Source organism: Drosophila sechellia, chromosome 3R, assembly GCF_004382195.2.
Source record: "Drosophila sechellia strain sech25 chromosome 3R, ASM438219v1, whole genome shotgun sequence".
NCBI lineage: Eukaryota > Metazoa > Arthropoda > Insecta > Diptera > Drosophilidae > Drosophila > Drosophila sechellia.
Genome location: NC_045952.1, coordinates 2,869,173 through 2,883,298, shown reverse-complemented (window position 1 = coordinate 2,883,298; position 14,126 = coordinate 2,869,173). Strand labels below are relative to the sequence as shown.

The following is a 14,126-nucleotide window of genomic DNA, read 5'->3' as shown; positions in this document are numbered from 1 at the left end:
TAGTACTCATTAAAGTTATTAGGCTTAGTATTGTATACATATTTAATTTTGTTAAATAAATAAATAAAATAAATATAAAAATGTTTGCCCGAGGAGTAGACTTAGTTTACATCACTTTTGTATTTCTTAATTTTATTTAAATTGAATTCCTTTTCATATTTTATATGTTTTATTAATATACTCTTATAATTAGTTCCTACATTCTAATACTGCAATGGGGCTTATACTACTATACTTATATACAATTACAACTACTACTACAGCTCGGCCATCCTGATAATTAGGATCTCCTGGTCCTCGCCGCTCTCCTTCTTGTAATCATTACATTTGTTTAATTTTCGTTACTTATTTCACTATTTGTTACATTTGGTTTGGTTTTGTTTTTTACATTTACTTTGGACTTTTCTTTTTTTTAGTGTCAACTGAAAACCTTCCACATCTTTGATACAATACCTATCATTATCTAGTACTTTGGCGATTTCATAGGGGCTTTTATATTTGGTTATTAATTTCCTAGACGCTCCAACTGTTGAATCAAAATTCTTGACCACAACGTAGTCTCCTAATTTGTATTTATTTGCTTTTAGTCGTTTAGCGTCAACATATTTCTTGTTATAGTTCTGTATTTTTTCCTGCGAAACTTTTGCATTTTTTCTAATTTTCTCTAAATTAATTTCTTTTCTTTCTAGCATTGTCTCCAATACATTTTCTTTTAAACAATCTAGCATTTTTCCTTTTTGATTCACTCCAAACAGCATTGTAGTTGGGTGCTCATTTATACTTATGTGCTTTGTATTATTCATTGCATACTCTTCTGCTTCCAAAACTTTGTGCCACTGTACTTTTTTTTCTACATCTACGAGCTTACTAATCATGGGTCCAAGGTTTTATTTATTTTATTTATTATTTATTTATTCGCTCATTTTGTCAATTCGCTTGTGGTGAGCCTGTTGCAATTTTGACGTGCTTAATGTTTCTTGACTCCAAAAATTCTTCGAACATATCTGATATAAAACATGTCCCTCTGTCTGAAACAATGGTCGTTGGTCTACTATACGCTCTAAAGTAATCACTTAGGGCTTCCATTGCTTCCTTTGAGTTTGTTGATTTCACTGGATACAATCTCACAAACTTTGTGCATCCATCAACAATTACTAATTCATGTTTTTTCGTAGAATTCTTTTGATTTACCTGACCATAGTGATCTATATGTATGACTTCCCTTTGGTACAATATTAATAGTTCCTTCTTGCTTACCATTTCTTTCTTGAAAAGCTATACATTTTAGGCAGTTCTTAACATGTTCATCTGCTTTACTTCTAACATTTGGAAACCAATAACTTTTACCGACCATTTCCGTAACTTTGTCTATCCCTACATGGCCCAACTCATTGTGGTATTTATACAAAACGTGGTCTTCCATAGCTTCCGGGAAATAGAACAAAAACTTATTTTTACTTTTATGTAAATCACACCATTTCGCATTTCATATAATTCGCTTTCTTCTTTACTTAGCATTTCTTTAATCTTTCTCAACTTCTCTTCTCTGTTTAGGTATATAACTAAATTGTCCTCAAATGTATTTTCCTCTATTACCAAAATCGTATTACATCTACTAAGAACATCAACGTGTTTCATTCTAGTTCCTGATCTATGTTCTAGTTTATATAAATAATTCTGTAATTCCAAGGCCCATCTTGCTATTCTTGGGTTCAACTCCTTTTTGTTCAACGTCATTGTGATGGAATTACAGTCTGTTACTATTTTGAACTCAATTCCTTGTAGGTACACTCTGCACCTTTTTAATGCATATATTACTGCCAGTGTTTCCAGTTCTAAGCTATGATACCTTGATTCCGTATCCGTTGTCCTTTTTGAGAAGTAAAAAATTGGATGTAGCTTACCTTCTGCTTTCATTTGCAAAAGGATTGATCCGAAACCTATCGAACTTGCATCGCAGTGCAATTCTGTATCATCCTCAGGACTGTACAATATCAAAATAGGCGTTTTTAACAGCTTGCTTTTTAATTCATTAAATGCTTCTAATTGCGCTGGGCCAAACTCAAACTTTTTGTCTTTCTTTGTGGAATCATGGAGTGGCTTTGCTATTGTTGAAAAATTCTGTATGCATCTTCTGAAATACGAGCACATCCCCAAAAAACTGAACATCACGAACTTTTTGTGGCACTGGAAAATTTTCAATTGCTTTCACACCGTTGTCATCTGCTTTAATACCCTTTTCTAATATTATATATCCTAAATACTTCACCACACTTTGGAAAAACTTACACTTACTTGTGAAGAACTCATACTGTCCTAGTGGCGTGGTAAATGATGTATACTTTATCGATTCTTCGTCCATATAAACATGGAAGTATCCATTTTTTAGGTCTAACTTTGAGAACACAACTTTGTTTGCTAGGGTATCTAATAAAACATCAATTAATGGCATCGGGTATTTAACTTTCACCGTGATCTTATTAAGTTTCCTTTAGTCTATGCACATCCGAATGCCACCCAATTTCTTTTTTACCAATATAATTGGTAACATTATATACGCTTTGTCGTATAATACCATCTTTTAAATAATCATCAAAGATTACTTGTAATTTTTCTTTCTCTACATATACCAGGCGCCTGTAGTGGCGACTGAATAGGTGGGTATACCGATTTTGTATACTAGCTCCTTCCTTTTGTTGTTGTTGTAAGCACGCTCAATTTCTTGGTCCTTTAGGTTGGAATATTCGTGCAGAGAAAGAGCGCACGATCCAAGACTTCACTAATACACCTACTGTTTGTTTTGAAATTTAGTCTAACAAATGGAATATCTTCTTTTAAGGAAACACCTTCTACGCCTTCGTGAGAATTTTGAGCTGAAATAATAGACAGCCCTACGAAAGGAGAACATCAAGCCAAGAGTTCAGTTTTTATTACCTTTTTCGCACCTTATTGTTGATATTTTTACATATAATTTTATTCTATTTTTGCTCGCCATTTTTGAAGCTGAAATTTTGCTAAAGTATGATGCGGTTAGACCGATCACCAACAAGGAGATCTCCTAGTGTCTCAAACTCTGTTTGTACATTATGTGCAGCCGAGATCAGCACACCAGACTTGTACGTGGCAACCTGTCACCATGAATTTCACAGGGAATGCATTGGGAATCATTTTAAAAAAAGTGAGATCTGTCCGACGTGTAAACTAACCTGTAGGCCTCCAGCCGAAACAACCGAAAGGGTAGGGAGAGAAACTCGTAGTAAAACTAAAAATCTTCCACCCGCAACAGTAGACGGGGGCCCTTCGACATCAGCTCGCGGTGCTAACACCAATGAAGCTAGTTCAAGCGCTGAAAGTGCTAATGCGGTAGCTTTGTTAGCCATGGAGCGTAGGCTTCTAGAAACGTTGTCAGAGAAGATGACAGATTTATTACAAAACGCTATCACCACATGCATGCAGCGAATAATGTCCGCTCCGAGTCCGGCGGTAGTCGTTACAGCCTGTGAAATGTCCTCTGATCAACCAAGTGCCTATGAGAGGCAATATTTAACAACGCCAAATCCTGTTCCTTCTCCACGAAGCGCTTCTTCCGATTTGTTTGATCGGCCGGATAAAGTCGTCCACATACTAAATGGTTGGAAAATAAAATATTCCGGTGTAGGAGTGTCAGTGGACAACTTTATATACAGAGTCGAAGCACTTACAAGGCAGACGTTGAAAGGAAATTTCAACTTGTTATGTATTGTTTGAAGGCAAGGATAATGACTTCTGTTGGCGCTATCATAAAGCCAACGGTGAAATTCTGTGGGAAAGGTTTTGTCAGCCCTACGACTGCAATTTCGACAGAGTCGCGACGATGGTGACATAGAAGAGTTGATTAGGAATACTAAACAAAAACCAAATGAAACTTTTGATAGTTCCTACGATACAGTATCCGAGTTAGTCGACCAGCTAGAGCAGCCTTGGACAGCCAACAAACTTGTCCGCGTGCTAAGAAGTAACCTTCGTCCTGAGATTCGCCACGAAATTTTGAACTTAGATGTTAGAACGGTGTCGGAGTTGAGAGAAAATTGTAAGCGACGGGAGGCATTCCTGGCTGACGTCAGAAGATTTAGTGACGCGAAAGATACACCGTTTAAACGTGAGATATCCGAGGTCTGTCAGGAGATTGAAGATGAGGTGAGGTCAACATACAGAAGTGAGAACGACATTGAAGCTTTTTCTCTAGTGTGTTGGAAGTGCCGAGTCAAAGGACACCGATATCAAGAATGTGTAGCCGAAAGACGAGTTTTTTGTTACGGGTGTGGAGCAGGAAACACCTATAAACCAAGTTGCAAAAAGTGCTCAAAAAACTTCAAGGTCGGCATGTCGAAGTTGCCAGTCAAACCGAAGACTTCGAATGCCGCACGAAATCAATCAACAATGACCGATCAGTAGAGAACACCAATAAAAGTGTGTCTCCTCCCCCTTCCTGACGTACCAATTAAACCTGCTTATAGACTGCTTCACAGCACAATTTCGCAGTTACGGAATGTCTGCATTTCGGATCTCAGAGAATCTCCTGCAATTCTTAAACGGAAATCTCTCAGTTCTCGATGCTTGAAATTGTTTTGGAAGAACGTCAAAATGTGTGAAGCCAGTTTGGATTACATTAGTTCTATCCCGACAGGACCTCGAGACCCTCGACCGTTCTTACCGATTCGCTTATCGAATCGCCTGGTCTATGGATTGTTGGATTCAGGCGCGTCGATTAGTTGTATTGGAGGAGGGTTAGTACAAGCTGCGATGGAAAGCGAGAAGTTCAAGTCGTTAAAAGGAGATGCTGCGACAGCAGACGGTAATTCTCAACGTATAGTAGGACTGCTAAAAATAGACGTGGAATACGGTGATAGCTCAAAAAGCTTTTGAAATTGCTTGTCGTGCCATCGCTGAAACAGGATCTCTATTTGGGAATTGACTTTTGGAAATTATATGACCTTCTCCCCGCTAATTTGAAAATAGCCGAAACCTGCAAACGGTGGTGGATCAGCACGAATTATGCGAAGATGACAAAGCTAAGTTGGCGAATGTAATCAACTGTTTTCCCTCATTTAGTCAGGAAGGGTTAGGTAAGACGAATTTGGTCTCTCACTCGATTTATGTGGGAACAGCTAGGCCTGTGAAGCAACGACATTTCCCTGTCTCCCCGCCGTCGAAAAATCAATGCATGCGGAAATTGACAGGATGTTGCGCTTAGGGGTGATAGAAGAGTCTGAGAGTGCTTGGTCTTCGCCAATCGTGATGGTGACTAAACCAGGTAAATTTAGAATTTGTCTTGACTGTCGCAAGGTCAATGGATTTACGGAGAAGGATGCATATCCGTTACCGCAAATAAACGGGATACTAAGTCGTTTACCGAGAGCCGAGTATATATCGAGCCAGGATCTGAAGGATGCATATTGGCAGGTCCCTTTGGATCCTCAATCTCGGGACAAAACGGCTTTTACCGTCCCGGGTAGACCGTTATATCAATCATGCCTTTTGGGTTATGTAACAAATGGTTTTTATCTATTTAGACGACCTACTGATAGTATCTTCCAGTTTTGAGGGCCATTTGAATGTACTGAGGGAGTTAGCCCTGGACATAAAGCGCGCTGGCTTAACGCTAAACGTCGCTAAAAGTCAGTTTTGTATGCGACGATTAAGCTTTTTGGGCCACATTATCGGAGACGGACGCACGGACCCTGAAAAGGTGGCCGATATTACCGATTTTCTATTGCCGAAGAGTGTGGATGGTACCGGAAATTCGTCGCAAACTTCGCGACACTTTCTGCACCATTGACAGACTTAATGACCACGAAGCGGAAGTTTGTTTTATCGAAGGAGGCAATTGAAGCGTTCAACAAGCTCAAAGAGTGTCTTAGTAAAGATCCGGTCCTGTGTAGTCCGGATTTTGCGAAGCCGTTTACAATACATTGCGACGCTAGTAAGTCAGGCGTAGGGGCAGTGCTGGTGCAAGTATCTGAAGATGGTGACGAGCGTCCTATCGCCTTAGTCTAAAAGAAGCTGAACAAAGCTCAGTGCAATTATACAGTCACAGAGCAGGAATGTTTGGCCGCTATAGTAGCTCTCAAGAACTTCAGAGCATACGTGGAAGGACTCCCATTTAAGATAATAACCGACCATGCTTCGCTTAAGTGGTTAATGTCCAATCACGATTTAAATTCGCGACTGGCGCAATGGGCATTAGCTTTGAAGAGATTCAAGTTTGAGATTGAACACCGTAAGGGTTCTTTAAATGTCGTCGCGGATACATTGTAAACGAAGAGATTGTGGCCGCTGTGGACTTGCAAGATAACTTGATTGTTGATTTAGATTCAGAATTTTTCCAGTCCAGTGAGTACGTAAAATTAGTAGAGACCGTGAAGGGAAATACCTCGAATATTCCTGATCTTAAGGTGAAGAACGGGTTTTTATACAGAAAAGCTGAGCACCTGACTGTAGAACAAATGCATGACGAATACGCCTGGAAACTTTGGGTCCCCAAAGAATTAGTATCGAAGATTCTGGATCGCGCGCACGATAGTCCGTTAGCTGCGCATGGTGGCATTCACAAAACCATAGAAAGAATACGACGATATAATTTCTGGCCCGGTCTCATTTCGGACGTCAGGGCTTATATTAGTGCATGTGAGGTTTGTAAGAGTACTAAATCTCCAAATTTCACTCTCAGACCGCCATTGGGAAAAGCGCCTGAGTCTCAGCGATTCTTCCAGCGTTTGTTCATTGATTTTCTCGGACCGTATCCTAGGTCAAGGAGCGGCAACATAGGTATCTTCATTGTCCTGGATCATTTTTCAAAGTACGTGTTCTTGAAACCAGTAAAGAAGATCGATTCCAGTGTCGTCATAAAATATCTGGAAAACGAATTGTTCATGACGTTCGGAGTTCCCGAAGTGATACTGTCAGACAGTGGTTCTCAATTTCGAGCTAGGACGTTCCAGAAACTGATGGAGCAGTACGGCGTTAAGCACACGCTGACCGCTGTTCACTCGCCTCAGGCAAATGCTTCTAAGCGCGTAAACCGATCGGTAATTGCTGCAATCAGGGCATATCTGCATCTCGACCAGAAGATATGCAGAAGCATTCTAGCATTGGTACCAGTCCTTATTATTAGGGACTTATTATACCAGTATTTGGGCAACACATGATCACTTCAGGGTCGACGTACTCGTTGATCAGACGCTTAAATCTTTTGGACGATCGTTCTCTGAAGTTCGACCGGCACGAGTCTTTTGAGATAATGCGGAAGCAAGCTGTTGATCAGATGAGAAATAAGCATAACGAGACCGAGAAGCGATATAATCTCCGTTCTCGTATGGTTTCGTTTGTCGAAGGACAAGAAGTTTATCGGCGGAATTTCAAGCCAAGCTGCTTTTAAACTGGTTATAACGCCAAGTTTGGACCTACGTTCGTAAAATCTCGAGTTCGGAAGACGATCGGAAACGCGTATTACGAGCTGGAGGACCTTCAAGGACGAGTTGTGGGAACCTAGCATGCCAAGGACATTCGGCAGTAAGGTGCCTTCAGTCGGCCTCAGCCTAGGGTGTCTATGAGTACCCTAGTCTGAGTGTAGCGGGGGGGTTTTGTAGAGGCGACTGAAGCAGTGGGAAATAAAGTCTCGATGAATAATCGATAGTAATCTTTCGGTCAGCTGTGACACACCAATGTAAGGTCATACCAGATGCAGTATGAAGTAGCTGGAATATACCATACAAGATGGGATGCAACCCTTATAAGCTGCACCCGATAAGTTTGGGATAGTTCGGTTATCGGGAAAAAAGTGTTGTTCAGCTGATCGTGATTTCCGCCGATGGCTTACACCTCGGCTTGTCTTTCCTGTTTGCTTTCTTTTCGAATAGAACAGTCGATGAGTCGAGTTGTGAAAGTGCGATTTGAAAAGTTCTAACTTGCGGGCATAAGTATTTTCTTGTCGCGGGAAATATTATAGTACTGCGTTTCTTCGACAATATTGGTGCGCGAGATAAATCCGGCGCGTGTTTCCCCGCTATAAAAAAAAAATTTTTTAAGCCGAAAAGATCGTCGTTTGGCGCAGCCATCTCACCGCCGCCTTGTCGCCAGACCCCAAGTTTCCACTGGGGCAATCTCAGCTGAAATTGAAGGCAGGTGGGTCTTTGCTTGGCAGCTTTTACGTATCCGCATCACTGTCCTGACCCCACGGTTCGACGGGACCGCCACCGGCGTGCAGAAGGAGAGACGATAACTAAGCCAGGCCGTGAAGTGGAGCGCCTTCCCAGCGAGGGACAGAGAAGGACCAGCCGCAGTAGCAGGATCACAACCGGCAATAAGCCGGGACACACCGGAGGGTTATTTAAATTAATAAACAAAAAAAAACAACAACAAAGTAGTGCCCAAATTGAGGTTAAGTTTACGGAGAATTATAGCGCGATTGGTAGTCCAAAATGGACATTAAAAATTAAATTAAAGCGAGTTTAAATTGATCTTTAGAATTTAGATGCGGGAAAACGCTTAATATCTGACCTAACCTGTACTCGAATGTATTAATTCCCGAACCGCCATTTTTGAACGTAGAGAGTAAGAAGTTAAGTTTTCATAATGTATTTTAGGTTTAACAATAAGCTGTAAAAAAAATATGTGTACTCGAGTAGGAGACTCAGACATGTCATTTTCCAATTTTTTCTTGCATTTAAATTGAATGCCCATTAGTACTTAAAATTTTTATATAGTATGTAAGCTAACCTAAACTAATCATTTTTTTAAGAAGAGTTCCTTTTCTGAGAGTGCTCCTTTGAATTTTCTAGTAAGAATTCATAAAAGTTTGTTCGCAGTCGTGTAATCCGAAATTATACCTTCTCAAAGTATTTGTGGAAAATGCCACAATTTCGTTTCAGCTCATCTGCGCCGGGAGATCGATCTTTCGCCGAGGAGTGAAAAGTTAAGTGAGTTTCATTTATAAAACTTTATTTTATTATTGGAAATATTCGGTAAAGTACACCGATAAAATTTTACTGGAGGTCATCATTTATTTTTATACACACTGCTAATAAACAATTGATCCTAACGGAGTGGCGAAAGCTGCCGCTTGAATTATAAAAAGAAAAAAAAAGGAGAAAATCTAACCAAATTTACTCGCGGCTCACTATCAAACAAACAATTTTTTTTTCTCTTCTCTTTAATAATTCTTTATAACAATAAACAAGATTCATGGATCATGGAACAAGATTATAGAGAGAACCCACACTAAAAATTATGGAAGATTTAAATAAATGCTTTATTCCTTCTCTTAAATATATTTAGCAGCTAGTAACTTTAACTCTTTAATTGTAACGTTCTTGAATAACGGCTTAAACCTTCCTTTTCTGATTTCGCAACAAAGAAAAACCTTGCTTTAGATTCTCTTGACTTACTTTAGTTTGTATATACATATTGTAGTAGGCTACATTAGCAACATTAAGTATATAAACATTAAGTGTGGCATTCTCTCTGTTTCGCAACATCGGCTCTGTAGCAACAAGCATAGAGGCAGATCGCTAACGGAGAGGGAGTCAGTCGATTGCTAAAGTTGGAAATGCAAAGTACCAAATAAACTTAAGAGGCTAAATCCTGCGTTCCTGTTTTATTTAAATAAGAGGGTTTATAGTACCCCTACAATATCAGAAGTGGGCCGATCACGAACCAAAGAAGAAAAAAAAATGAAGATAAGCAATGCATCGACGGCGCAATTAAAAGGGTGGTTGAGTGAAGTAAAAGAACCAACCACGGGAACAAAAAGAGAATTGATTTTGCGTTTGAATAATTTAACAAACGAAAAGCGAAATCAATTGAAATTATTATAAAAAAGCGAGGAAGAAGATTTCTACGGAAGCAGCAATAATAATGTTCAAAAAGGAAAAAGAAATAACGGAAAAGACGGAGAGCATAAGACGACGAAAGTGACAGCGAAGCTGGAGATAGCAACGAAGACGGCGATGAGAAGAGCGCTGCGCGCAACAACAAAAGTAACGGCAAACATGACGACAGAAGCGGGGTACGCAGTTACAAGAACAACAGTGGGGCGACGGGAATAGCGACGAAAACGAAGTTTGCGACAGCGAAGACGGCGACGAAGACGGCGACGAAGATGGCGGCGGTGAGAAAAGCAACAAAGAATGTGGCGAGAATAAACGAAATACAGTGGGACAAGCTATATGGAACACTTAAAAAAAAAAAAAGAAAATATTTAGAACAATGTAATAAGTATAAGTTAGAAAATTTCGACAAGATCAGGTGATCTTAAATGTCAGGATGGTCGAATTGTAGTAGGCTACATTAGCAACATTAAGTATATAAACATTAAGTGTGTCATTCTCTCAGTTTCGCAACATCGGCTCTGTAGCAACAAGCATAGAGGCAGATCGCTAACGGAGAGGGAGTCAGTCGATTGCTAAAGTTGGAAATGCAAAGTACCGAATAAACTTAAGAGGCTAAATCCTGCGTTCCTGTTTTATTTAAATAAGAGGGTTTATAGTACCCCTACAATATTTACTTGCTTCTTTTATTATGTACTTATTTTTAGCTATAAATATTGTTATTAATTATTAAGCAACGTTGAATATTGAAAATATGAATTTCTAAAAACCTAAATACTAACTCGGCTGATCTTTCTCCGGACGTAGGGTACTGAAGGGACCACTAGAGCCTTGCTCTTTAGGAAAGTGGTCTTAGGTAGGGTAGGGCAATACGCGAACACGATTCCACCTGTGTTTCGCAGGACACAAAATTCTCAAACTTTTCCTGTTCTAGAACTAATACCTCTTCCGTAGGTATTAATTTGCTTCCTCCGTTTTTGTATACTAGCTCCTTCCTTTTGTTGCTGTTGTAAGCACGCTCAATTTCTTGGTCTTATTCATTATTGTATGTAACGAAAAGATATCTGTACATCCAAGACCACTACACCGAACGCCATGAGCTAGAGCCGGCCTCTAAAGCGTGCACCCGCAAGTACAGGTACTCTTGTCTTCCATCACTTTAATTCGTTACATGTTACACGCCTTGGCGAAAAACTAAACGGCTTGTCTTCTTCTAACCTTAGCTTCATTTCACATTTTTTATTCGGTTCACTCGGTCTTTTTGGTTTAATATAATATTATTTAATAACATTCGCATCTTTGTTTAAAATTTAATTGTGAACCTATCTCATATTCCTTTTCATTATCATTGTAATCTATTAATAATAGTTGTTTTTCAAAATTATTTTGTTCGTCTGCCTTTGTCTCATAATAACTTTTAAATTCTTTATTTTTATTTTGATTTTCTTCAACTATCGAATCTTTTTTAATTTCAGATATTTTTTCATGTTCATTTTCAATTACAATTTTGGCCTTTACTCTTGCTAAAAAATGGGATTCAGCATATTATTATTTGTACAAAATGTTAATTCAATATAACTTACATAATCGTTGTTTCCGCCCTTCGACTTCTTGTATTAGTTGCACTCCTTAGCCACATGTACTTGCAAGCCACATGCGTAACAGGCCCCATCTTGTTTCTTAGGCTTGCGGCACTCTCTGGCCAGGTGGCCCCGACTGTAGCAATTACCTCGTGTCTTCTGATAATCTGCTCTACGGTCTTCTGGTAAATTGGGCTCCGGTCTTGAACGAACGCGACATAGGCAGATTGCGTAGATTGACATCGTATATGCCGTCAATGACATATTCCAAAAATTCATCATCTGCCAGTGCTAAATTATCCGCCAATTGCCACTTCTCATTGTAGTACTTGGAGAACTCCTCACGTTTGATCCAGACGCAGTTCTGTAGCTTTTGCCGCATACTCAACTTTGACTCTTTGGACATTACGAACATTTTCTCCAGGTGGCTTATCATTTTATCCGCTGTCTCCATGGTAGCGCTTGTGCTTGAATACAGCCATATTTCAGCATCGCTCTTAACTTTGTAGTGAATCAGCGCACGCATCATCTTTTAAGTTTGTTTTTCACGCGCAGAGCTTTTAGTTCTTTTAATGTATAATTGCCAGGATTGCAATTCATTAAGGCCGATTTTTATTTTTCTTTTGAAACGATCACTTTGGTAGGTCCGACCACTTCTGAGCTTAAGTGTGCTCTCCGTGACAGCTCAACGACGACTGACTCTTTCAGCGACTGACATTTATTCAGCACGTGTGTTTATACTATTTACATTCGCGATTCTTATAATTAGTTCTTACATTCTAATATTGCAATGGGGCTTATACTACTATACTTATATACAATTACTACTACTACTACTACATGAGTGAGTTTTATTTCCTATTAAATTTTTTTTGTATTGGAAATGACCCACGAAATACACTGAGAAAAATTACGATGAGATATCAATTTAATAAGAAACAAACTTATATTTATTAATTATACACCGGTAAAAATCATGGAAGTTAAATAAAAAATGTAAATAAATTAAGTAATTTTTTATTTATTTTTGAACATTGCTTTCCATATTATTTAAAAGAAACGGAAGAATTCGAATGAATAAACTACGAACAATTTATTGGTCCTTAATGGTGTTGCGGCAGTAGACAATTAAATATAAAAGAAAAACAATCTAACTGAATTTACTCGCAACCCACTCTCTTACAGTTTTTTTTTATTTTTCTTCTTTAATAATTCATTATAATGGTAAATTATAGAACAAGAATATAGAGAAGATAACTATACTGAAAAACAGAGTTATGGGAGAATTTAAATAAATAATTTGTTCCTCCTCTAAAATATATTTAGCAAACTGTGACCTTCCCATCCATTTAATTATAACTTTCTTGAATATTTTTTATACAATTTCTTTTTGAATTTACCACAAAAACAAAATCCTTTTGCCTTATATTTCCTCAACCTACTTTAGTTTGTATTTATTTATGTACTTATTTAATTTTATTTAGTTATTTAATTTAATTAATTTGTGCATTAATTGTCGTCTTTTATCAATCTTTTTTTTTGTTTCGTTCCATTCTGTGCTTGTTGTTAATTATGTTATTAATTATAATGTAATTATAATAATTATATTGTATAATAATAATAATTAATAAGGTTATTATTAATTTTTGGCAAGGCAGTATAGGGTGCTTAACAAAATTAGGTTCAATTTAGTTAGTTATTATGGTTGGTCAAACTAAAGACACTAGAATAACAAGACGCGTAACGCTATACGATTTTTTGGCACACGATTTTTTGGCCGTGGCTTTAGAGGTGGCTCCGTCTCTCTCGAATTTTTGTTCGAGAGCGAGAGAGCGGAGAGCGCTACAGCGAACAGTTCTTTTCTACGCATACAGTGATAGTAGACAACTGTATGTGTGCACACGTATGCTCATGCATTGTAAATTTGACAAAATATGCCCTTCACCTTAAAAGTTCTTAGACTTTAAATCGTTATTATTTTTGATCAATTGGCACCCTGCGATAAATTCTTGTATTGCATTGCCTTAACGTTATTATTATTTAAATAAATCTTAGAAATAGTAATAGCAGAATCCTAATATCAGGAAAAAATTTCAAAAATGACTTTATATTAGAATATTTGACATTAGAGTATTCAACTTGCGACGTGTGAAAAATAAATAAGGCAATAATTGTCGAGTGCTTGTGTCCGCACTTCGTGCCTCCAGATTTGACTTTTGCAATAAGCAGTTTTCATATTTTTATTTATTTTATAAATTTTTATTTTCTACTACGTATAATTTTTATGAAATATTTATTTCTCAATGTAATTCCTTTTTTTTTTTTGAAAAATTTATGTTTAATTTCCTTTGTAATTGCCTTAATTATTTAGTATATTTATTGATCCTTTTTTTTTTTTTTAAATGCGCATTATATTCTATATATGTTTTTACTTTACTTTCATATTTTTTTTTGGTCTATCGAATTTGATATTTTTAAAAAGCGCGCACTTTTGGGTGTGAAGAAAAAGGTCTAATAAATATAAGACCCCATTATAATTGTAATGGCCTCCCCGTGGTGTTCCCTGGGTACCGATTATTACATAAATTACACATAATTAATCAACATAACATAATATAAATAAAATAAAAATAAATAAATATAAATATGTAAACGGCAGCTAATTCGAGCGGCGATTTAA

At 37.8% G+C, this 14,126-nt stretch overlaps 1 protein-coding gene across 1 annotated transcript in view; it reads right to left on the bottom strand.

Annotated features, from left to right (window-relative positions):
* Positions 1-11,563, bottom strand: part of LOC116801542 (piezo-type mechanosensitive ion channel component) — an 85,045-nt gene extending 73,482 nt beyond the window's left edge. Inside the window, exon 1 of the mRNA XM_032721858.1 lies at positions 11,450-11,563. Within this exon, the coding sequence (XP_032577749.1) occupies positions 11,450-11,538 (89 nt within the window). The 5' untranslated portion in view covers positions 11,539-11,563. The remainder of the gene's footprint in view (positions 1-11,449) is intronic.
* Between the last annotated feature and the right edge of the window lie 2,563 nt (positions 11,564-14,126).